The sequence below is a fragment of the Aquarana catesbeiana genome, linkage group LG11, assembly GCF_042186555.1.
Source record: "Aquarana catesbeiana isolate 2022-GZ linkage group LG11, ASM4218655v1, whole genome shotgun sequence".
NCBI lineage: Eukaryota > Metazoa > Chordata > Amphibia > Anura > Ranidae > Aquarana > Aquarana catesbeiana.
In genome coordinates, this window is record NC_133334.1 from 233,439,322 (window position 1) to 233,463,977 (window position 24,656).

The window sequence follows — 24,656 nt, forward strand, 5'->3', positions numbered from 1 at the left end:
TTATTAGGAGCCAATTCAGCCCCCAGCCATCCAGGTTAGGCTCAGGGGCTAACAAAGGGCTTCTTGCCATTGGCCACCTGCAACCTCAGCTTGCAAAAGGGATAACCGCCAGCTGTGACAAATAAATTGGTTCGCAGTAAACTTCAATTACGTAAACCAATAGTAAATATTGCAGCCAGGATTTAACTACGACAGTATCCAAAAAAGAACACAACACAAAGCCCAAGTCTATTTTTTTTTTTTGTCGTCTTTATTTTAGTTAGTTCTTTTTTTTTTTTTTTAAATCATAACAACACAGTACAGCAACAAAGTACAGCAAAAAAGGGAGGGAGGTTTGGGATTTGTTCCCTCGTGAGAATTGTACAGACTGAGGGACCAGTAATTCATGTGATTTGACGTGATGCACAAGTTTCTTCTGTTTTACTTTTCCCCACCAATAATCTGCCACCAAATTTATACCCCCTCACCAACCCACCCCTTAGCCATTGCTTAACCCTTTTGACGCCAATATACTGTCCCGAAGGAACCGTCTCCAGTCATGTTTATAACACAGGGCATTGCTTGAGGCCTTATTCATTGATATACCTCCTTTAGACCTCAGTCTGTCCGAATAGTATGGTAACCTGCTGAATAAGCACCCTCCACAGACAGCAATAAGACACACGCTAATCCGACTTAGTTTTACTTCCTAAAATACAGTACATGTGATGTTTACTGGTCATTTGAAGTGTAAAGAGACACTTATTTTCCCATCCTTATGCTATGAAGGCTAGCAGCTTACTGAGGGAACGTGAAAAAGAAGGGAGCAGTCTATCTAAAGGCCTAAACTAACTAAAGGCCCAATTAGACAGAGAAACCAGGTTATACCACAGAAATGCAATCAGCATGTGGGCTAGTTGGGGGCATCATACAGTGTTGAGGTGTGTGGTTTTGGACGCTAAAACGCTGTCTGTATTTTAGCATCTGGCAATAAAAGACTGTACTGAGGGTGAAGTTATTCCACCCACAGTACAAGTAAAGTCCCGGTCTGGGAGAGAGAGCAGTATAGGAGCAAGTAGGTAAGTGATTAATCAGGGGAGGAGGACTGAGAGAGTCAACATTTTCACTGCCATGACCACCATATATGGGGGGGGGGGGGGGTAGGAGGGTTAACATGTTCACTGCCATACCCAACAATACAGGAACGGAAGGATTGGGGAGGTAACACTTTCATTGCCATGACCACCTATATGGGGGGGGGGGGGGAGATGGAGTGGGCTAACTTTCACCGCAATGAAGGAAAGGTCGATGGGATGTTAATTTTCTTAGCCATGACTACAAATGCAGGGGGGTGGAGGTTACATTTTAATGCCACTGACCACCAATGTAGGGGAAGGTTTAACAGTACCGACGCCAGTGCTGGGGGTTATTTTTGCGTCCACTGACACCAGTGTTGAGGGTTATTATTGCATCCATTGACATCAATGTTAAGGGTTATTATTGCTCTCACTGACCCCAACTCTGCGGGTTATTATTGCATCCACTGACACCAGTGTTGGGGGTCATTGAACTCCAACATCTTCACTGTGCATTGCGATACGCTGCAAAAAAGCAGGAAAGAAATTTTTGGGTTATTGAGGTGTAAAATTGCTCTACTATTGTGCAGCCCTCTAGAAGTGCCGAGGGGCGCACTTGAGGCCCTCTGTACTTTTTAAGTTGACCACCACTGTATTAATAAGTACATAATGTAATTCTAAATATGTACTTATCTTATTCAAAGTACATACGGCGCATGCCCCCTCTCCAGACATCCATGAGGCATTTTGACAACTGTCATCCTCATATGCAGCTGAGAATGCCACAGCTATTATCCATACTCTGAGCTGGCTCCCTGTCATCCTCGGTCTCTGTTTGCTCAGTGATGCCAAAACCCTCACACTGATCACAGCAGCTTGGTTTCAGGTGTTCCCTATCGATGCTGTTTCATGCTAACTTCATTGTAAGTGTGATGCTTTTTTTAATAAAGTGATTTTTATTTGATACTGATCTCAGCACCATGCTGTTTGTTTTCTTAACTGTCTAAATTTCTCTCTTGTTTGCACTTCTTTCATAAAATCATTTTGCAGGGCTTATATATTTACAAATGATTTTCTTGTTTCAGCTGTCTGAGTAACTGCAAGAATATTAACCTTTCTGAGGACATGGTGCTCTATGCTTCCTGTGAAAACTGCAATGCAGTTACATATACCTGGTACATTCAGAATAACTTCAATAAGGTTAGTTTTCAGTTGTTAGCATTAGAGTGGTAACAGATGCTGGTCTTAATTTTATCATGTAAATAACAAGGTACATGTTATCAATCCCCCTATTAACCAGTGAAATATCATTGTTTATTGTTCCAACCAACAAGCCTGCCAGTGGATTTACTATTTTTTTTACTTCTGAAAGTCCCCTCAAAGTCCACCGGTGGCACTGGAATCTTCCGGGTGCCAGTCTTCGGCTGCCTTGATTGGCACAGGATGACCTCGCTCTCACGTATGTGCAGGAGTGCTGTCATCCCAGCACACAGGCAGTGTGCTGAAATCTAAACTGTGTTTTGCCTGTAGAAGCAGCTCAATATTATCCTATGTGCCCATGCACATTAGGACAATTAGAGTCATATTTTGATCTCTGTGATTAGAAGCAAGAAAAAAAAAACCCTTCTGATTGCATTTATGATTGCAGCTTTCTGCCACAAAAAACACTAAACTCTCCTAAATTCGTCTAAACTGTGTACAAAAATGCTCTATATGAGCGTATTATTTTTAAGCGTGTGCATGGAGCCTCAAAGCTAGTGTATTTTATTGCAGAAGGGATATTGCATGTCTCTTCTGTTATAAAGACCCTCCCTGTCTGTTCTCCATTTTTTTAAACTTTAATTTCGCTTTAACTATAGCGGATGCTACAGAGAAAAATTGCATTGCTTGCCCATCCCTTTCTGTCCTCTCCACCATTCACATAACTTTTATTACTATTATCACTCATCATGTTCTGTGAATGGGGGGAGAAGTAGTTGATTAATAGGATTCCACTAAAGCTGTCCATAGATGGTTCAAATCTCAGCAGGTTCAGAAGGGACCGGCTGAGATTCGATCCATCGATGGGGACTTTGCGTACTCAAGTGGATCCATCGTGCGACTTGGGTACAACCAGCATATCAGATTTTTACATGTGATTATTGCCAGCTACAGCCACTGGCAATAATCACTGTATTCTCCTGGCAGGGACGGCTCCCCCACCCCCCAGCCGGAGAACACAATAGCTCCACCGGAGGGATTCCACCATCAACACTGACAGTGTTGCCGGAGGAATCAAATGATTTTCTTCCCCTGCAATGGGAAAATCACATCATCTATGGCCTGCCTTACCATTCACAGAATGTAAAGTATTGCGGGAGTGTAGTAATAGGAATTGACAGTGCTGAAAGACAGCTACTCAGGGCAGTATCCGATGGCTGTGAGGAAATACTACAAGGATGATTTTTAGCAGAAGCAGCTGCCTGCAGGTAATGGGATAACACCAATATACTTAATTTGTTGGTATGGTGTTAGATCCCCAAAAGAAAGAAATAAAATACTAAACTTTTAACCTTTTTTCCAAAAAGAAAAGAAAGTGATGCTGTAATTATGGTATAAGAAATGTTAGCTGGAGTTAGATTTCAATTTATTTACCTATTACTTACAGGGTGACAGCGCTGATGTGTAATTTTACTGTACAACAAACAGTTTTGTCAACCCATTATAGGAAGTGGAAAAGTAAAGGATCTAATGGCAGGATCAACAAGTAATAAAACTATATCACGGGGCGACTGCCTCTGCAAACTGCTGTGCTAATGCTAGTGACTGATTGCATCATATGTAATTTTTTCCATAAAGTTTTTATTGAAGTTTTATATAGTACAACAGAATGGGAAACATCTTCCAAAGTATTATAACAGAGAATAGAAATATACATTCTGTTGCAAACATCCATTGCAAAGTTGTTATAGAGAGAACCTCAAGAGGCTATAAACCAAAAATGAGACATAGAGAATTGGCAGACTTTTGCCATGTAACTTAGCATCACTACTGTTTGTATGTTGATCTGTCATAGTGAATATTTCTACAACCATGGGAGTGTGAAGGTGGGCTGTCAGTATTGGGGTGAAAGGATAAAAAGAGTGGACCTCCCTGCAGCACTAATTAGTAGCCATAAGCATGGTCTCAGGGAAGAAGAAGGGAGGGATTAAAACAGGAAGAGAAAAAAGGGTGAGGGGGTGAAAAGTAGGGTATGTAGGGTTATGGAAAGAAGGTAGGGAGAAGAAAGCAGAGACTAGAGTGGAAGAGAACACAAGCTAGCGATTACAGTAAAGCTAAAGAATGAGAATAGAGAGAAAAATAAAATATTCATCTAGCCTATCCCTCAACTCCCCCCATCCTCTATCATCTCTGAGGCATGCCCTCACATCATATATGTAATTTTTTATTGTGCCCATAGCTCTACTTTAAAGCCTAGTACACATGGACCGAATGTCAGGCGACATTGGCCGGTTCAGTAGAAACCAGACGATATTTGGCCCGTGTGTACAGCAGCCGGGCCGCCAGAAGCCGGCCGACGGGTCATGAACAAAAAACGTCTGCCGACCTGCTCCCGATCAGCACTCTCAGCCTTTGGCTGAGAGCGCTGACCATAGTGTGCTGGCGGGGGGGTTGTCCCCTTGTCAGAACACAATAGGACAGCAAGGTAGATCGCTGTACTAACATCTGATTGTGTTAGAGCAGTGGTCTCCAAACTGCGGCCCTTTTGCTTGCCCTTATCTGGCCCTTGAGAAATTCTTTTTGCCACTGACACCAACAATGGGGCTCCATTCCTTCCACTGACATCCACAATGGGGGCACCATTCCTTCCACTGACACCAACAATGGGGGCACCATTCCTTCCACTGACACCAACAATGGGGGCACCATTCCTTCCACTGAAACCAACAATGGGGGCACCATTCCTTCCACTGACACCAACAATGGGAGCGCCATTCCTTCCACTGACACCAACAATGGGGCACCATTCCTTCCACTAACACCAACAATGGGGACACCATTCCTTCCACTGACACAAACAATGGGGGCACCATTCCTTCCACTGACACCAACAATGGGGCACTATTCCTTCCACTAACATCAACAATGGGGACACCATTCCTTCCACTGACACCAACAATGGGGGCACCATTCCTTCCACTGACACCAACAATGGGAGAACTATTCCCCCCCCCCCACTGACACCCTAATACCAAAGATCAAGTATTGTTTACTCCCACTGGACTCAGTCCGGCCCCCCTAAAGTCTGAAGGACCGTAAACTGGCCCTTTCTTTAGAAAGTTTGGAGACCCCTGTGTTAGAGGACAATGTAAATGTATCATTTGTCTCTCTTAGATAAAATCCCCTTCCCGCTGAGTGTACGCAGATGTGCGGCCTCGGCTTTCGGGGGTTATACCGGGATGATGCCCGCAGCTGCAGGCATCATCCCATTACTGTTTTTTAGAGCTGGCAATCGGCTTTCCAGGGATAACAGCCGATGCAGCTAAAAGCCGCTTGGTTGTTATACCGGAGGAGCGAGAGGGGACGTCCACCCCTCCCGCCGGTCTTCCCGGGCCTCCCATTTCACCGGGAGGCCCGATCAACAATTCGCCGCCTCCGGCGGCTAGGGACAGACTGGAACAAAGCCGTAAGCAGCTTCGTTCCAGTCTCCTAATTGTAAACATGGAAACAACGTCATGATGTCACTTCCCGTTTACTCGGCTGCCAATGGCGCCAGTTTTAAAAAAATATACAGTATTCAGAATCGCCAAAAGCAGCAATGTCTTTTAGACCCCCGATCCCTCCATAAATAGCACCTGTCATCACCTATTACTGTCACAAGGGATGTTTACATTCCTTGTGACAGCAATAAAAGTGATCAAAAATTTTATTTATTTTTTTTTAAACACAATTTATTAATATAAAAATAAATAAGAATTTTTTTTTTAATGCGCCCCCGTCGCCGTGAGCTTGCGCAGCAAAGAAAACGCATACGGAAGTCGCGCCCGCATATGTAAACGGTGTTCAAATCACACATGTGAGGTATCGTCCCGATCGTCAGAGTGAGAGCAATAATTCTAGCACTAGAACTGCTCTGTAACTCTAACCTGGTAACCGTAAAAAAAATTTAAAGCGCCGCCTATGGAGATTTTAAGGTAACGTAGTTTGTCGCCATTCCACGAGTGCGTGCAATTATAAAGCATGACATATTTGGTATCTATTTACTCGGCGTAACATCTTCTTTCACATTATACAAAAAATTGGGCTATCTTTACTGTTTGTTTTTTTTTAATTCATGAAAGTGTCCCTTTTCCCAAAAAGTTGCGTTTAAAACACCACTGCACAAATACCGTGTGACATATCGTGTGATATCATCGCCATTTTATTCTCTAGATTCTCTGCTACAAAATATATATATATAATGTTTGGGGGCTCTAAGTAATTTTCTAGCAAAAAATATGTATTTTAACTTGTAAACACCAGATGTCAAAAATAGGCTTAGTCATGAAAGGGTTAATGTAGTTTTTACTAAAATAATAATGAGGTGTGTGCCTTTTGCTATAGATTTAAATAATGCTTTGATAACTTAATTGATGCAATTGCACGTTGACTGTAGTATTCAAACTTCATATATTTTTCAGCACAGCTCAAACAATCCTTTTGTTTTGCAGTCTGTGTCCCTTCCTCCTGTGTGCAGCCTGCGTGATTTTAGGCCGAGCTCTCTGGTTTTGTTACAAAGTGACACATCCACACTTGTATTAAACAGCACCTTTCTACAGAGCCAATCACATGGGGCTTTCAGAATAAAGCTGATAGGTAAGTTGTTGTTTTTGAAAAGTTTTCTATATATTAAAGCCTAATGCCGCGTACACATGGGCGGACTTTTCGACCGACTGGTCCGACAAACTTTCCAGCGGACTTTTGATGGACTTTTGACACACTTTTGACGGACTTTCTAACGAACGGACTTGCCTACACAAGATCACACTAAAGTCCAACGGATTCGTACGTGATGACGTACACTGGACTAAAATAAGGACGTTGATAGCCAGTAGCCAATAGCTGACCTAGCGTCGGTTTTTGTCCGTCGGACTAGCATACAGACGAGCGGATTTCTGGGTCCGGCGTAGTTACGACGTAAAGATTTGAAGCCTGTTCCAAATCTAAAGTCTGTCAGATTTGCGACTGGAAAAGTCTGCTGAAGGTCCGGTGAAGCCCACACACGATCGGATTGTCCGCCGGATTTGGTCCGTCGGTGTCCGTCAGACCAGTCCGGTCGAAAAGTCTGACTGTGTGTATGCCCCATTAGTTTAGTAAAAAAAAATTCTAAATCAGCACGTAGGACCATACTTATACTGAACGAGAAGTATCCCTTATGCTAAGCGGCTGGATCTATCAGGTACTCATCAGGTACTCATCAACAGTGCGACTGTGCCCTTCCTTTCTGCACCCCTCTTGCAATCATAGAATCTGTTTTATCGCTTCTAGAAATGAAAATCACGCTATGAATGGAGGACAGCTGAATGAATGAAAGGTCCCCCTACTTCAGGTTGGGTTTCTGCTTAAATCCTTAAGCTCCCTCATTATGAACTTTAGTGCCAACTTTAACTTCTGTGGAGGTTTATTTCCTGTGACTCCTGGTGGCATCACTGCCCAAACACCATGTAAATATGGTGAATTATGTAACTTAGAGTACCCATGATCTTCGATAGTAGAGCCAGGCACAATGATTCATAAACTATGGTTCCTTACCAGCTTCATTTTTCATAGAGATGTTTCTTCAACTAGGCCCTTTGGCATGTAAATGTATGTACTTGGTTAACTTTATAGGAGGTCATTACAAACTCTTGGGCTTATTGTCAAAATTTCTGACGCACTAATTGGGATTTTAAAAATTTACAGTTAAAGAAGCTTTATTTCAACTTTTTAAACCTTCTTCTTTAGAATAAGTGTTTTCCCATTTATCTGTATCACCTGCAGCTAAATCCAGCAGGCATACTTGTCATTTTTTTAATGAAAGTTTGGGGTTATAGTGTAATTTTTTCCTATCCTCAAAGAATATCTAAACCTAAGAACCAGATTTTTGAGATTTTTCAGGCTCTTTTCCTTTATTTTCACCTAGTGATCCTACCAGCAACATACTTCCTGTGCTAAGGTGACCACGCTTATTATGTGTACTGAATCTATGGAGAATCCGCATTGTTACCACAGGACAGGTCTACAAACTCCTTTCCCTCTCCTCTTCTTTTCAATCTCCTTGATTATGCTTTGCTCTCTTAACATGTTTTATTCTGTTAATACTAATACAGTATTGCTGCTATCTGTAAGGTATGTGATTTACTGTAGTGACATGTTCATAAGTAAAACACATTTTAAAATGAAACATCTGATTTTTCTAGCCAGATCAACCCATGAATATGGTGAAGAAGTGACAGTGGTCAGCACCTTGCCTCCACCAGAGGTGCCAAGCTGCAGTGTCTATCCAGAAGAAGGTTCTGTACTGACCAGTTTCCGGATCTCCTGCCTTCCTCCTTGTGCTCAAACTGAGTCTTGTTCTAGAGATGATCGTATCTTCCTCACTTATTGTTTCTTCCCCGAGTCAAGTAGGTGTTACCTACGAAAAATGTTTGTACATGTATCATAACTAATTTCCGTTCATCTTTTCTAGCCTTTGTGTGTGGTATACTGTTTAACATCTGTAAAGGACAACATTATGGGGTTGATTTACTAGTCAACTAGGCTGTGCACTTCACCAGGGAAGTTGCACCTTGCAAAAGAATTTGCCTTAGAGCTTAGTGAATATGAGGTTTCACTTTGCAAAGAATACCCAATCACATGCAAGGAAAATAAGAAAACAGAATTTTCTGCTTGAACATGATTGGATGAAGGAAGTTAGCAAAGCATCACCTCATTTACTAAGCTCTTGGGAAATTTCCCTTGCCAAGAACGAATTCCCTTGTGAAGTGAACAGTTTATTTGCCTTAATCAAACCCTATGGAGTTGATTTACTAAAAATGGAGCATGCACTCTCCAGTTTTAGTAAATCAGCTCCTATATGTTTGAAATCTAGATTTTTTTTTTTGTGCTGTTTCACCTGGTGTAAATATTCTAAACATTTAAGAATGAAAATATGCGCACATGGGTTTTCTACCAGGAACAGTATCTATATGGAGTTTATATGTGCCTTCCATGTGTGCGTGGGCTCTGGTTTCCTCTTACAACTTACAAAAACCCATAATTACATTACTGCTGTGTGTATGAACATTAGACTTTATACCCCTTATGCCTGTGGGGACTTTTGTGAATTTTTAAGCTTTGCCTGAAAGGACAAAAATATAAATCTTAAGGCCCCATATCAAAACCGTGGTTTGCTCTCACAGTCACCTTTCTTTTGCCCCAATGTTGTTAGTTTACATAGTGCCTTGACAACTTTGGTGTTACCTGTCACATAACACACAACAGACACACATGCATACATGCATACATAATGCACACCATACAAACACAAGTCTTTGTAATTGACACTTCCAGTCCACATAGTCCCCTGACACTACTCGATGCCTCCTTCCCAGCACTTACCCAGTACTTTCTTTTGTACCCTCTTTCCCACACATGTTCTGTGCTGCATCTTACTATTTCCTCCAGGCTTCATGGATCACACAGCTGTGGAGACAACAAAATTGATTTACTAAAGGCAAATAAGCTGTTTACTTTCCAAGTATAGTTTTACTTTGCAAGTGAATTTCCCCCAGAACTTAGTGAATGGGGTGAAGTTTCACTTTGCAAAGAATACCAAAACACATTCAAGATAAATAAAAAAACACAGTATTTTTGCTTGCACATGATTGGATGATGGAAGCCAGCTGAGCTTCACCTCATTCGCCAAGCTCTGCCAAGCAAAGTAGGGCTTCCCTTACAAACTGAACAAGCTATTTGCCTTTAATAAATCAACCCTAAGGAAAGAGGGGAAGAAGTAATACTAGGAGTGCGAATAATTTCCTTGTTTACTTACTCTCTGATATCTGAAGTAAGCACGGACTTCTGGTTAAGTCAGGCCAGCTCCAAGCACTTTCATTTTTGAGTGTTGGAGTTTTCATTTGCCTTTAGATTTTTACGCTTTGCCCTTTTTGAACATAAAAAAGACTGCCGTCTTCAGTGAGTCTGCTATGGCTGGCAGCAGTGCTGATGTTGTCTCTCTCCTCTTTCTGCGCACTTTGCCATTTACAAAGCACGGCATATAATGATGCTTCAGCTGGCCTCACTGATGAAGCAGAGGAAATCTCCAGATTGCACTATCAAAGCTATAAAACAGCCTCTCTCATCAACTAGTCTTCCTCCAGTGGTTGCTAAGGATTCCTTGAGCTGTGGCTGATTGACCTCCCATTTGATGGTGTCTGCGTAGCTGTAGGACCATCACCACTTGGCAAAGCCATCAGCATGACACCAATTACAATTTAGCTGTCTGTAAGGGTGGCATTTTATAGAAACAAGTGTATTAACGCTTTCATCTTCTCAAATTTCCAGCTCCACCCAGTGCTCAGACTGTCAGGCTGCCGATGCCTCTGTGTAGCATGGGTCACTAGAGGAAAAAGTCAGCACTTGGGGTAACATTAACTAGCGGTCTTCCTTTATTGAAATAACATGCATAACAGTTGTAAAACAGCCAACGCATTTCGTCCTTCAGGCCTTAACCACTTCAGCTCTGGAAGATTTACCCCCTTCATGACCAGGCCATTTTTTGCGATACAGCAGTGCAATCATTTAACTGACAATTGCGCGGACGTGTGTCAGAAACCATGAATCAGACTGAGACAGAAGTACAGTTAAATCACACTTGTTTAATAATAATAAAAAAAAGGTAAACAGAGTAAACGTAGTCAAAACATAGCCAGAGTTCAGGAACCAGAACGGATAGTCAGACAAGCCAAAACGTCAGGGAGCCAGAAGAAATGTCAGCTACGCAAGTCTTTAACAGGAACACAGGAGAGTGTCTCTAGAGATGTGACCAAGGTGAAGGCAGAGATTATCTGGACTGGCCAGCTTAAGTAGGCAGGACCGACGAGCAGGATCATCAACAGGTGAGTCACTGTGGAGAGATAGGAGCTGGCAATTAGCCGACAGCTGAGCGGCCAGCTCAGAGAAGGAAGGGCTTAGCCCAGCCCTGACAGTACCCCCTCCTCAACGACCCCTCCCCCTCAGAGGACCACCAGGCTTGAGGGGAAAACATCTATGGAAATTACGGAGGAGGACAAGACTTCAAAAAGTGACCCTGCCTGGCCACAATAAAGGCACAATCTCTCCCTCCTCCTAAAGGTTCTCTCATCCGCAGAGAGACGCGTGAAACCCAAGTGCATGGGTTCACCTTCACTGACCGACTCGGTACCAGGAGGCATGGGAGGTAAGGGAGGCAAGGGTGGGACTGCAAAGCTCGGAGACAAATGTACAGGAGCACTTCCGCAAGCGTCCTTAAAAGAGATTATTTCTCTGAGTCTGGAGTCAATGAGGATGGCAAACGTGATCAACTTCTCCAGCTCAGTGGGTATATCTTGGGCTGCTATCTCATCCTTGATGGTATCCGAGAGACCATGAGAAAAAGCAGTCACGAGGGCCTCATTGTTCCAAGCAACCTCTGCTCCCAGAGTACGGAATTCAATGGCGTAATCGGCAACCATTCTCAGACTCTGTTTGATGGACATGACACACTTGGCAGAGAAGCGAAGTGTGCGGGAACGTCAAATACCCTTTTAAAAGAAGCCACAAACTCAGGGTAACTGACAACAGGTTTTTGTGTCTCCCATAGAGGGTTTGCCCAGGCCAAGGCTCTCTCAGAAAGTAAAGATATCATGAAACCTACTTTACTTCTGTCCGTGGTAAATGCCTGAGGCAGCATCTCAAAGTATATCGCAACTTGGTTGAGAAACCCTCTGCATTGGTCGAATCACCCCCAAATCGCTGGGGAAGCGGAGCGGAACCAGACATACCTCTTATACAGGATGTACCAGAGCAGCCACAGTGGGAGATTCCAGAAGAGCTGTGCGACCCAGGAGCGTTTGTAAAGCCATGGCAATCTGATCCATGCGGTGATCCTGCTCATGGAAAAAATATTACCAACAAGTGGATTGACTGAATCTTCTGAATTCATGGCCTTCGTCTACTGACAGAAACCATGAATCAGACTGAGACAGAAGTACAGTTAAATCACACTTGTTTAATAATAATAAAAAAAGGTAAACAGAGTAAAAGTAGTCAAAACATAGCCAGAGTTCAGGATCCGGAACGGATAGTCAGACAAACCAAAATGTTAGGGAGCCAGAAGGAATGTCAGCCAAGCAAGTCTTTAACAGGAACACAGGAGAGCGTCTCTAGAGATGTGACCAAGGTGAAGGGAGAGATTTTTTGGACTAGACGGCTTAAGTAGGCAGGACTGACGAGCAGGATGATCAACAGGTGAGTCACTGTGGAGAGAGATGAGAGCTGGCAATTAGCCGACAGCTGAGCGGCCAGCTCAGAGAAGGAAGCCCAGCCCTGACACTGTGTGACACTGTACCCACATAAAATATATGTCCTTTTTTTTTGCAAAAATAGAGGTTTCTTTTGGTAGTATTTGATCACCTCTGCGGTTTTTATTTTTTGCGCTATAAACAATAAAAGACCAACAATTAAAAAAAAAACTATGTTTACTTTCTGCTATAAAACATATCCAATAAAAAAATTTTTAAAAATCTAATTATTTCATCAATGTAGGCCAATATGTATTCTGCTACATATTTTTGGTAAAAAAATCCCAATAAGCGTATATTGATTGGTTTGCGCAAAAGTTGTAGTGTCTGGAAAGTATGGGATATTTTTATTTGTTTATTTTCTATTCTTTACTAGTAATGGGGATGATCAGTGACTTATAGCAAGACTGCAATATTGCGGCAGACAAATCAGACACTAACTGACACTTTTGAAACTTTTTGGGGACCAATGACACTAATACAGTGATCAGCGCTAAAAATATGCACTGTCACTGTACTAATGACACTGGCAGGGAAGGGGTTAACATCAGGGGCAATCAAAGGGTTAAATGTGTTCCTAGCCAGTGCTTGTGTACTGTGGGAGAGGTGCTTTTACTAAGGGAAGGCATAGATCTGTGTTCCTGCTTTGCAGGAACACAGGATCAATGCCTTCGCTACTGACAGAACAAGGTGATCTGCCTTGTTTTATATAGGCAGATCACCGTTTTGCCTGTGTACTGAACAATTGGCAGGTGCCGGGTAACATCGAGTCTGTGTAGGACCGTTTTTAAGGCAGGGCAAAAGGGGAAGCTGCCCTGGGCCCCATCATTGTAGTGGGGCCCAAAGCAGCTGCCTCATACTTGCCAACTATCCCAGTTTAAATTCTCTTATCCCTTGAAGTTTTAGTCCCGTGCTGTGTCCCGATATCTCAGTGTAAACCTCTGTTGCTGCTACCCAGCTCTGCCCTATTTCCATGTTCAGATGACTTACCTGCAGACCCTGTGTTTACATGTAAATAACCTACATTGATATGTAAATAGTGGTGGCAATAATATGTAAATAGTTGTGGACCAGGGCATTGATATGTAAATAGAGGCAGCCTTCATATGTATATCAAGTCCCTCTGAGGTCCCATCCACCATCACTTCTGCTGAATGCTGCCCACTGGGCAGGTAAAGGAGCATGCTTTCATGTCCTGCTTACAACTGAGGTCATTAAGCCTAACATCATTAAGCCTAACAAAAAACAATCTGCAAAAGTAAGAAAATTGGAGGTGGAACCCGTCTTCAAAATAATATGGTGCCACAGCACCCTGAATTTTGGTGCATGTGAATACGCAGGCAGGCAGTGAGGAGATGATGTGCTGTAACCTTTGGCAAACAGTCAGTGAGCAATAATAATGTGCAGTAACCTCTAACTACCAATTAGTGAGTGGTATAGGTGTTCAGTAACCTCTAGCAATCAATCAGTGAGTAGTATTGATGTACAGTAATCTCTAGCAACCAATCAACAAGCAGAAGTCATGTGCTGTATCCTCTAGAAAATAGCAGTGAGCCATAATGTTTGCTGTGACCTCTAGCAGCCAGTCAGTGAGCAGTAATGATACACTGTAATCTCTGGCAACCAATCACAATCGCTGCCTGATCTGATTCAGTAAACTGATTTTGAGTCTAGCTGCTATTTATTGTATGTCTCAAAGCATGTGGAGAGTGAAATTGCATGAAAGAGGGGGCCCAAGAAAATGTTTGCCCAGGGTCCAGTCAATATTAAAGACGGCCCTGAGTCTGCGGTACCTGTCGCTGGGCTCTCGCCTTGTTTGATCACAGTGAGAGCAGGCCGGCGGAGGTGCTTGCACGCACCCCAGACCCGAAAGTGTCTGATCACTTACTAGGTACGTGATCTGGAGTAGAGTGGCCACCCTGCCGCAGTATATCTACGGTGGGCGGTTCGCAAGTGGTTAATCAAAGCCTGATGGCCTAAACGTGTTGGCTGTTTTAAAGCTGTTATGCATGTTATTTCAATAAAGGAAGACCGCTAGTTTATGTTACCCCTTGTGCTGACTTTTCCCTCTAGTGATCCAAGAGTGGCATTCTGTCAAAAAAAGTGTGATGGGAGCTTTTGGTCGGATATTCCGACCGCGTGTATGCTCCATCCAACTTTTTCTGTCTGAATTTCTGCCAGCAAAAGATTGAGAGCTGGTTCTCTATTTTTCCGACTGAAAAAGTTCTTGACGGAAATTCCATTTTTCTGTATGCAATTCCGACACGCAAAAAAGCACGCATGCTTGGAAACAATTCGACGCATGCTCGGAAGCATTGAACTTAATTTTCTCGGCTCGTCGTAGTGTTGTACGTCACCGCGTTCTTGACGGTCAAAAGTTCAGAGAACTTTTGTGTGACCGTGTGTATGCAAGGCAAGCTTGAGCGGAATTCTGTCAGAAAAACCACCCAAGATTTTTCCGACGGAAATTCCGCTCGTGTGTACGCGGCATTGGGGGCATTTTTGCCATTTACCCCTGATGGATTGATTTTAAAAGTTTTCTCTGAGACCTGAAAATGATTTTAGAGTTCCTCTGGGAGGAAAAAAGTTGAGAAATGGCACTCTATTAAAAAAAAAAAAGCGCAATAAAAATAGCATGTGTACCTTCAGCATAGACTAGGAGGACCAAATAATGTTGTGATTTATAAAATGTTAATATAGCAATACATCTTTGATACATCAAAAAGACTAATACAAAGCAAATTTGAATAATATGCTACAATAGTAAAAAAAAAAAAGAACCTTGAAAATGATGACTCTGAACTAGATACATTGAACAGTTTACTTGAGCACAGTCATGAAGATACTTATCACCTAAACAAATTGCAAATCTCCTTTATATCAGCAAAATTAGGATTTCGGGAATAGCTTTGAAAGAACTGCTTAATAAGCACAATGTTTCTTTAAATGTCACATGGAACCAGGAGAATTCTGAATAGAGTTCTCTATTTTTGAGTTGTGACCTTTTGTCCACAGCCACATACACAACATTAGGTTAACAGAAGTCACAGAGTGGGTCAGGATGCAAGTACAGACGTACAATAATCTGCAACAGTCAATTGACTGATGATTTACATCTATCTATTTCAAGTTAAATCAGGTTAGACTGGCACATTAAGCTCTGTGGATTTACATTAAGAATGATTGAATTTTTTAAAATGCACAACATCTGCACATTATACAATGTAAACCCCTCTGCAACACGGGAGCCAAGGGTCATATCAAATATAGGTTTGTAACCACAGGGATTGGTTACAAATTGATGTATTGATGACCAGAAGATGGCTTACTAAAATATAGACCCATTTGACTGCCATGGGTCCCATCAGAAGAGAGGAGCAGGGTTCCATACCTATTCTCCTGTCTGTAAAGTGGTGAGAGAGAGACCCAGCACTTGGCTTAAATCAAAAAAGGCAAAACGTCACTGGCACATCATGTGTAACAAACAAAAGGGACATTTATTGTCACAAGGTACTATACAACATGTCGGGGACACTGAGGATTTAACTTCGCACACACGATGACATTTTCAGACGACTGATCGTGGTTTTTTTTTGCATGCTAGTCTCCATATCGATCATGAAGAGGTTACAAGAGTTACGAAAAATCTCATACAACAACAGAAAAAAAATTTGGAAGAGATGTAATGAATTTGTATTGTAATTTTCAAAAGAATTTTCGTGTTTGTCCCTTTGGATAATTTCAGACAAAAGATATGTACTAATGGTCAGATTCAGGGCTGGCCCAAGACCCCAAAAAAAATCACGCCCACCAACAGACCCCCACATACATTATTTTATATCATGATAATTAAAAGTAAAATTAAATTAATCAGGAAGTCTGATTTACATGAAACAGCACCTTGTCTATATGCAAAATGATATGACTTACCATAATGTTCAATTCCAAGGGTTGGACTAAGGCAGTATAGAGGCGGGCTAGAACAGTATAGGAGTGGGCTAGGGCAGTATATAGACATGCTAGGGTAGTATAGGGGCAGGTAGGCTATATAGACAGGCTAGGGTAGTATAGGGGCAGGCTAGGGTAGCATATGGACAGGCTAGAGTAGCATATGGACAGGCTAGGGTAGTATATGGACAGGCTAGAGTAGCATATGGACAGGCTAGGGTAGTATATGGACAGGCTAGGGTAGTATATGGACAGGCTAGAGTAGTATATGGACAGGCTAGAGTAGTATATGGACAGGCTAGGGTAGTATATAGGCAGGCTAGGGTAGTAAATGGACAGGCTAGGGCAATATAGGAGCAGGCTGGGGTAGTATATAGAGAGGCTAGGGTAGTATATAGACAGGCTAGGGCAATATAGGGGCGGGAGGAGTGGCCTGGGGGGGCAGTTGTCATCATGACACACAAAACTGCTGGAAAAAAAATCTTGGTCATCAATTTGCTGGCTAAATAGAAGAGAAGGAGAGGCGGCCGTGGTTCAACTTGCTGCCCCTCTCAAAGTACTGCCTGGGTCCAATGCACCCACTGGGACCCATGGTAGGGCCGGCCCTGGTCAGATTATCGTACGATCGCTTAGAAAGTGTTATTTTGAGTCGATAATCTCATTGTGTGTACGAGGCTTTTGACATGTGCATGCAGGAAATTTTCGCTTGGTGTCGGATGCATGTGTTCATTGAAGAATTTTGTTTCGTCTAGGGCTGAAACAACTAATCGATTAATCGACAACTAATCGATTATGAAATTAATCGATTACTATTTTCATAATCAATTAATCGGCCAGTAAAATAGTGGGGTTAAAATCGCTACTGTAAATATTACTTTCACCAATCTACAGTAAAAAAAATGAACCCCTTACAGTTGTGATTATTTGCATTTTTGTACTATAAAGGGCTAATTTTAGTTTCTTTTAACCCCATTATGTTACTAAACGTCTTAGACCTGGTTCACATCTATGTGTTTTTTGGTGCTTTTTGCAGAAACACACTACAGTTAATTTAACATGGTTTCCTATGGGACACGTTCACATCTATGCTTTTTTTCAGCCGCTGCGTATTTGGAAAGGGTCAAGGACTTTTTTTTTTCTTAATGCAAAATGGTGCTTTTTAGGTTCAATATACTTCAATGGAGAAGCTGCAGAAAAGCATGTAATGCGTTTTTGCAGCAATTTGTATTTTTTAATCTGCCCAACAACAAATTGGCCAAAAAACAGTATTTCTCTTCTAATAGTGTATACAGTATATCTCCTCTAATAGTGAATATACAGTATATCTCTTCTGTCTGTTATTCTCAGAGTGGATTCAATATTTTGCTCCCTAACCATATAGTTGGTTGTTTATATTTACCACTGCATAGAGATATTTAAGAATGAATTGCCTTTTTTTTTAAACTTTACATATTAACTAAATTATACACCACACTTTTTTTTTTAAGGTTATTAACCGATTAATCGATTAATCGAAACAATAATCGGCCAACTAATCGATTATGAAAATAATCGTTAGTTGCAGCCCTAGTTTCGTCATATTGGTTATGCTTACCTGATTTGTTTTCAGGAGTTTTTTTGGTATCTTTGGCACAATGTTGCACATTTTCAAGGAAGATTGCTATATATTTGATTAATTATTGAATCAGATGGATTCCCATCGAAAGGATTCAATATTTTCAGATGTTAGTCCAACCCACTAAGAGAAATCACATGACCTCAATGGACAATATCAACTGGCGTCATGTGCATCCGAATTAACGATTGGAACGAAATTCATATCTGTTTGTTATCTGAATACAAATAATCAAATTAATTTGAAAATTGAATCCCAAACTACTATTACATCATGTGATGTCATCCAAAAGAAACAAATGAAATGGATTTGTTCATTTCAGAATACATTTTTTTGTTGACATTCATTACTATGTTCATTCGGGGATTCGTATACATACAAATCTCCGAAAATAAAAACTTTCATCCAAAAAACAAATGAAAGCAAATGCACATGTCCATGTTCCCTGAGGAAGGGGTCCTCAGTGTCCCAAAATGTTGCTTATTTCTTAGTGACTATTGTTTGTTATACAGTGTGTGCTGGTGATGTTCTGCATTTTTGATTTGGTCCGTGTGATGCCACCATCGTTCGTTACCTTTGCACCCATCCTTATATAAGTTTTTACTGCTACAAGGAGTGCACTGAATAAAACTGATTTCCAGTACTGGCTCTGACTTTTATTAAGAATTTTGTTAGAAAAGCTCCTATACACACAAACAAAAAAAAGTCACAAATGTTTCTTTCCTTATTTGTTGTAGAATCGCAACTGTACTGTGGCCCAAATGGAGAACTCCCTTCTGTGTATTTACCACTCGGAGAAGAAAAAAATGACTTTGTTCTAAATATCACTGTTATTGTCAGCAACAACTTTGGTGAATTTGTCGGCACCACCGTCAATGTTAAGGTGCGAGGTTAATTTATAATGTATGAATTAAAGTGGTATAAACCCAAAACCAAAAATATAAACTATTGTAACTTTCCAATTATTAGATCTGGTGGCTGCATTCGTTTTCCTTTTTTTGGCTTTTCCCCCCTCTGCTTTTATCTTGTGATCTGGCCAGTAACACACCTCCTGTATTAGAGTGCCTACATTCTGGATGAAGGAGCACAGAGGCACCTTTGAACAGCAGCAATATCAGTCTGGGGGGAGGGCAGTGTTATGCCCTGTCGTCGGATTTTCCAAAGGAAAAAGTGCGATCGGATTGTGTTGTCGGAAATTCCGACCGTGTGTGGGCTCCATCACACATTTTCCATCGGATTTTCCGACACACAAAGTTTGAGAGCAGGCTATAAAATTTTCCGACAACAAAATCCGTTGTCGGAAATTCCGATCGTGTGTACACAAATCCGACGCACAAAGTGACACGCATGCTCAGAATAAATTAAGAGACGAAAGCTATTGGCAACTGCCCCGTTTATAGTCCAGACATACGTGTTTTACGTCACCGTGTTCAGAACGATCAGATTTTCCGACAACTTTGTGCTACCGTGTGTATGCAAGACAAGTTTGAGCCAACATCCGTCGGAAAAAAATGATGGATTTTGTTGTCGGAATGTCCGATCAATGTCCGACCGTGTGTACGGGGCATTAGATGTTCAAGCAGTTTTGCATACACTAACAAAGTGAAGCCAAACTCAAGCTCGCGCTGCAGAAACACAAGCAGTTAAAGCAAACAGTTTTTTTTCTTTTGGAATAAAGGTTTTACATGAAATACTACAGTAAAAGCTGATCATTGTAAGCACCACTGTCAGTGGTAAATGGTTTGTCTCAGCCCTCTTAAAACGGTAGTTATCCGCAAACAAAATATATACAGCAAAGAAAATCTTCTCACTGCAAGCTAATGTCCTAATGTGCTAGTATGCATTGCATACTAGCACATTATGAAATACTTACCTTAACCTCCCTGGCAGTTTTCCCAAGTGTGGCTCGGGGTTAAATTTCAGTACCATTAGCGGTAACCCTGAGCCACACTCGGGATTTCATTGCAGGATCCTGGTGCAGTGTACTTACCTTGTCCCCAGGATCCTGCGATGCCCCCCGCTGTGTCCGTGGGCTGTGTCCTCCGCCCGATGCCTCTGTGTGTCGGGCTCCGTTCCCTGCGAGCATCGCGACGCACGGGGGTGGAGCTCGGCGGCAAATTCAAGTACAAAATTAATAACACATACAATACACTGTAATCTTATAGATTACATTACTGTATGGAATAATTTCACATCCCTTTTGTCCCTAGTGCTTTGTCCAGTGCCCTGCATGCAGTTTTATATGATATATATACTGTTCTTTCCGCCTGGAAACTTGAGATTGTCCATGGGAATCAAAATGTGTCCCTTTACATCAAAAGTAGTTTTAGACCAGCTAGAAAATAGCGATAGTAAATTAGAACACTTGCAGAATTGAGCGATAGTGAATTGTATTATTTTATTATTATTATATATTTTTTTATAATTATTTATAGTTATTTATTATATTATAATTTATGATTTTGTGTTTCAAACTTTATCATACCCGGGATGTCTACTAGACTCTTGTTTGGACAGATATAAGTGTATTATTACTAAGAATTACAGGCCTACAATATAAAACGCCAAATGAATGGACTTACATTTGATTTATTTTTCCTTATATCTACCTGTTTTTTGTTCCTTTTTTCCTTTTCACAGGTTACATATGGAGACAGTGACCCTGAGAGTCTAACATCGTTCCTTTCTCATAGGTCAGCCAGCATTTTAAAGGATGGGAGTAAAAGCAGATCACTAATTCAGCTGTATAAATCAGTGTCTTCTGTCTTGAATCAGGAAGTCCCTGGAGACAATGGCAATAGATCACTAAACAAAGACAACAAAAAAGAGGTTTGGTCAATTTTCACTCAATTATAACGCTACATCTAAGTTACATAGTAGGTGAGGTTGAAAAAAGACACAAGTCCATCAAGTCCAACCTTTGTGTGTGATTATATGTCAGTATTACATTGTATATCCCTGTATGTTGTGGTCATTCAGGTGATTATCTAATAGTTTCTTGAAACTATCGATGCCCCCCGCTGAGACCACCACTTGTGGAAGGGAATTCCACATCCTTGCCGCTCTTACAGTAAAGAACCCTCTACGTAGTTTAAAGTTAAACCTCTTTTCTTCTACTTTTAATGAGTGATCACGTGTCTTGTTAAACTATCTTCCGCAAAAAAAAGTTTTATCCCGATTGTGGGGTCACCAGTACAGTATTTGTAAATTGAAATCATATCCCCTCTCAAGCGTCTCTTCTCCAGAGAGAATAAGTTCAGTGCCCGCAACCTTTCCTCATAACTAATATGCTCCAGACCCTTTATTAGCTTTGTTGCCCTTGTTTGTACTCGCTCCATTTCCAGTACATCCTTCCTGAGGACTGGTGCCCAGAACTGGACAGCATATGCTAGGTGCAGCTGGACCAGAGTCTTGTAGAGCAGGAGAATTATCGTTTTATCTCTGGAGTTAATCCCCTTTTTAATGCCAATATAATGTGTGCTTTGTTAGCAGCAGCTTGGAATTGTATGCCATTGCTGAGCCTATCATCTACTAGGACCCCCAGGACCTTTTCCATCCTAGATTCCCCCAGAGGTTCACCCCCTAGTGAGTAGATTGCATTCATATTTTTTCGACCAAAATGCATTATTTTACATTTTTCTACATTAAACCTCATTTGCCATGTAGTTGCCCACCCTATTAATATGTTCAGATCTTTTTGCAAGGTTTCCACATCCTGTGGAGAAGTTATTGCCCTGCTTAGCTTAGTATCGTCCACAAATACAGAGATTGAACAGTTTACCCCATCCTTCAGGTCGTTTGTTAACAAATTAAATAGGATTGGTCCCAGCACAGAATCCTGGGGGACCCCACTACCCACCCCTGACCATTCCGAGTACTCCCCATTTATCACCACCCTCTGAACTCGCCCTTGTAGTCAGTTTTCAATCCAGGTACTCACCCTATGGTCCATGCCAATGGACCTTATTTTGTACAGTAAACGTTTATGGGGAACTGTGTCAAATGCTTTTGTAACACCACGTCTACGAGCCTTCCTTTATCTAGATGGCAACTCACCTCCTCATAGAAGGTTAATAGATTGGTTTGGCAAGAACGATTCTTCATGAATCCATGCTGATTACTGCTAATGATACCGTTCTTATTACTAAAATCTTGTAAATAGTCCTTTATCATCCCCTTCAAGAGAGTTCATACTATTGATGTTAGGCTAACTGGTCTATAATTCCCAGAGATGTATTTTGTGCCCTTTTTAATAATTGGTGCTACATTGGCTTTTCTCCAATCAGGTGGTACCATTCCAGTCAGTAGACTGTCAGTAAAAATTAGGAACAATGGTCTGGCAATTACTTGACTGAGTTCCCTAAGTACCCTCGGGTGCAAGCCATCTGGTCCCGGTGATTTATTATTGTTAAGTTTCCCAAGTCTAATTTTAATTCTGTCCTCTGTTAACCATGGAGGTGCTTCCTGTGATGTGTCATAAGGATAAACACTGCTGTTTTGGTTACTGAAGCCCCCCGATTCCCTCGTGAAGACTGAGTCCAGAGTCACTTAGTCCAGTTCCACTTGGACAAAGTTCCAGCAAGCTCAAAGATGAGCAGGCTCTAAATGAGTTCTGCAGAAAGTTATATAGGCCTCAAGCACCTGTGACCACCCCCTTAATTAGTAGGAGAAAGAAAGAAAGAAAGAAAGAAAGAAAGAAAGAAAGAAAGAAAGAAAGAAAGAAAGAAAGAAAGAAAGAAAGAAAGAAAGAAGGAAGAGTTAAAAAGCTACACAGCAATCACCAGCAGCCAAAAGCAAAACTTGTCCACTCTGCACTCAAGGTCCCCACTGTCTAGCCTCCAACCAATAGGTCTGGCCCAATGTTTATGTTTATGTATTCAATAAATAGCTGCAAGCAGAAGGGAACTAACTCCATGGTCACTTATTGTTTTTAAAGGGTATAGATAGGAAAATATTTTCTAAACATTATTTTACTTTAAAGACCTTTTTATTAAATTTAGAAAAAAAAAAACATAAAACAAAACATCCAAAAACACAGGTAGTATTCCTGAAATATGAAAAAACATAAAAAATAAATGAAAAAACAAATCCTCCGGGGGATTCCAAATACCCCACGATATACTAATAATTACCAACATACCTCGCATAAAAAGGGAAAAAGGATAAAAAAAAGAAAAAAGACAAATCCTTATCCTCGAAACATGGATACCTTTTCCGATCTTCCTCCTCACTACATTCAAAAAACCCACCCAGCTTCTCCATCTATAAAAACATTTTAATGTGATTAGTCTAAATATAGTAGGGTTTATCTGGTAGGCTCACCCAAACAAAGGTCCATGTAAATGTTTTCTTGTTTCCTATCAGATGCGAGAAGTAATGTTAACGGCGCTCTCTACTGTCAATGTCACGTCACTACACACAGCTCTGGAGATGTCCGAGGTGCTGAAAGACATTACAGTGAAAAGTGAAGAACTGTCTTCGTCAGCTCAGGTTAGGATTACCCATAATCTAATGTACTCACACCAGTATTTTTACACTGCTTGAAAATGTTAGTGTTAGAAAAATGTTACAAACGTTTTAACCCATTTTTACTTCTCACACTGGATGTTTGGTAGTGACTGAAAAAACAGTTGTCTGTTCATAGCGATCAGATTGTTTCCTTTATGTTTCCAGTGCAGGTTAAAGCCGAGTTCCAGCCTAAATCACAACAATGGCTTTAATGATAGATGACCGCACCCCCATTAATTTTTAAAAATTTTTTTTGTAATTTTGTATTATTTCTGGAGTCTTTAGGCTGCACTTCCGTCCTACCTCGCCGTGGCATGTTACGTCATTTCCGCTTTTCCATTGGCTCCTGGGATAGCTGTGTTATCAATCCCAGGAGTCAATGGGCATCCCCCCCAGCTAGCATCGCATTATTTTTCACCGCTGCAATTCCCTACCACTGCACAAGCGTGAGTTCAGGAGGTGGATGCTGGGTAGCCAGCTGCACCTAATCCCAGAATTGAGCACCAGCAGGCTTCAGATGCCCACAGTCACGATGGCTGCATGCTAAATCAAGAGCATATAGTAAGTAATGAGTGCTGCACATATAATAGCAACAGCACAATAGACAACACATGCTGATTTGTACTCCATGAGCGGTGACTGTCACGGAGGTAATTAAAAAAAAAGGCAACGTCCGAAACTCAGTTTTATTAAAAAAAAATGTATGTGCGAGAAAATGAAAATTGGAATGTTAGGTACATTTTTTTAAATAACATCTGAATGCATGCTCACACGTCAAAGTGTGTTTACTGGTGTATGTAATCTTTTATGAAGGTGGAAGCCATGTCTGTGCTGAGGGATGTCAGCCAATCCCTATTAACAATAAGCGATGAACAAGACCATGCAAAGGAAACAACAGCAACGTATCTGTTTAGTGCTATGAGTAATGTGCTGGAAGCTACAGCAAAAAATGACAGTGACCCCATAAGCAAGGTAAGTCTCGTATGGGTATTTAGATAAATACAAGCTGAT

At 41.4% G+C, this 24,656-nt stretch overlaps 1 protein-coding gene across 1 annotated transcript in view; it reads left to right on the top strand.

The window, feature by feature from the left end:
• LOC141111747 (polycystin-1-like protein 2) overlaps nucleotides 1–24,656 on the top strand; it is a 160,168-nt gene that overhangs the window by 27,359 nt on the left and 108,153 nt on the right. The window contains exons 12-18 of the mRNA XM_073603883.1: nucleotides 2,141–2,255; nucleotides 6,746–6,890; nucleotides 8,474–8,677; nucleotides 18,875–19,020; nucleotides 20,778–20,966; nucleotides 23,502–23,627; nucleotides 24,459–24,617. Of these exons, the coding sequence (XP_073459984.1) occupies nucleotides 2,141–2,255; nucleotides 6,746–6,890; nucleotides 8,474–8,677; nucleotides 18,875–19,020; nucleotides 20,778–20,966; nucleotides 23,502–23,627; nucleotides 24,459–24,617 (1,084 nt within the window). The remainder of the gene's footprint in view (nucleotides 1–2,140; nucleotides 2,256–6,745; nucleotides 6,891–8,473; nucleotides 8,678–18,874; nucleotides 19,021–20,777; nucleotides 20,967–23,501; nucleotides 23,628–24,458; nucleotides 24,618–24,656) is intronic.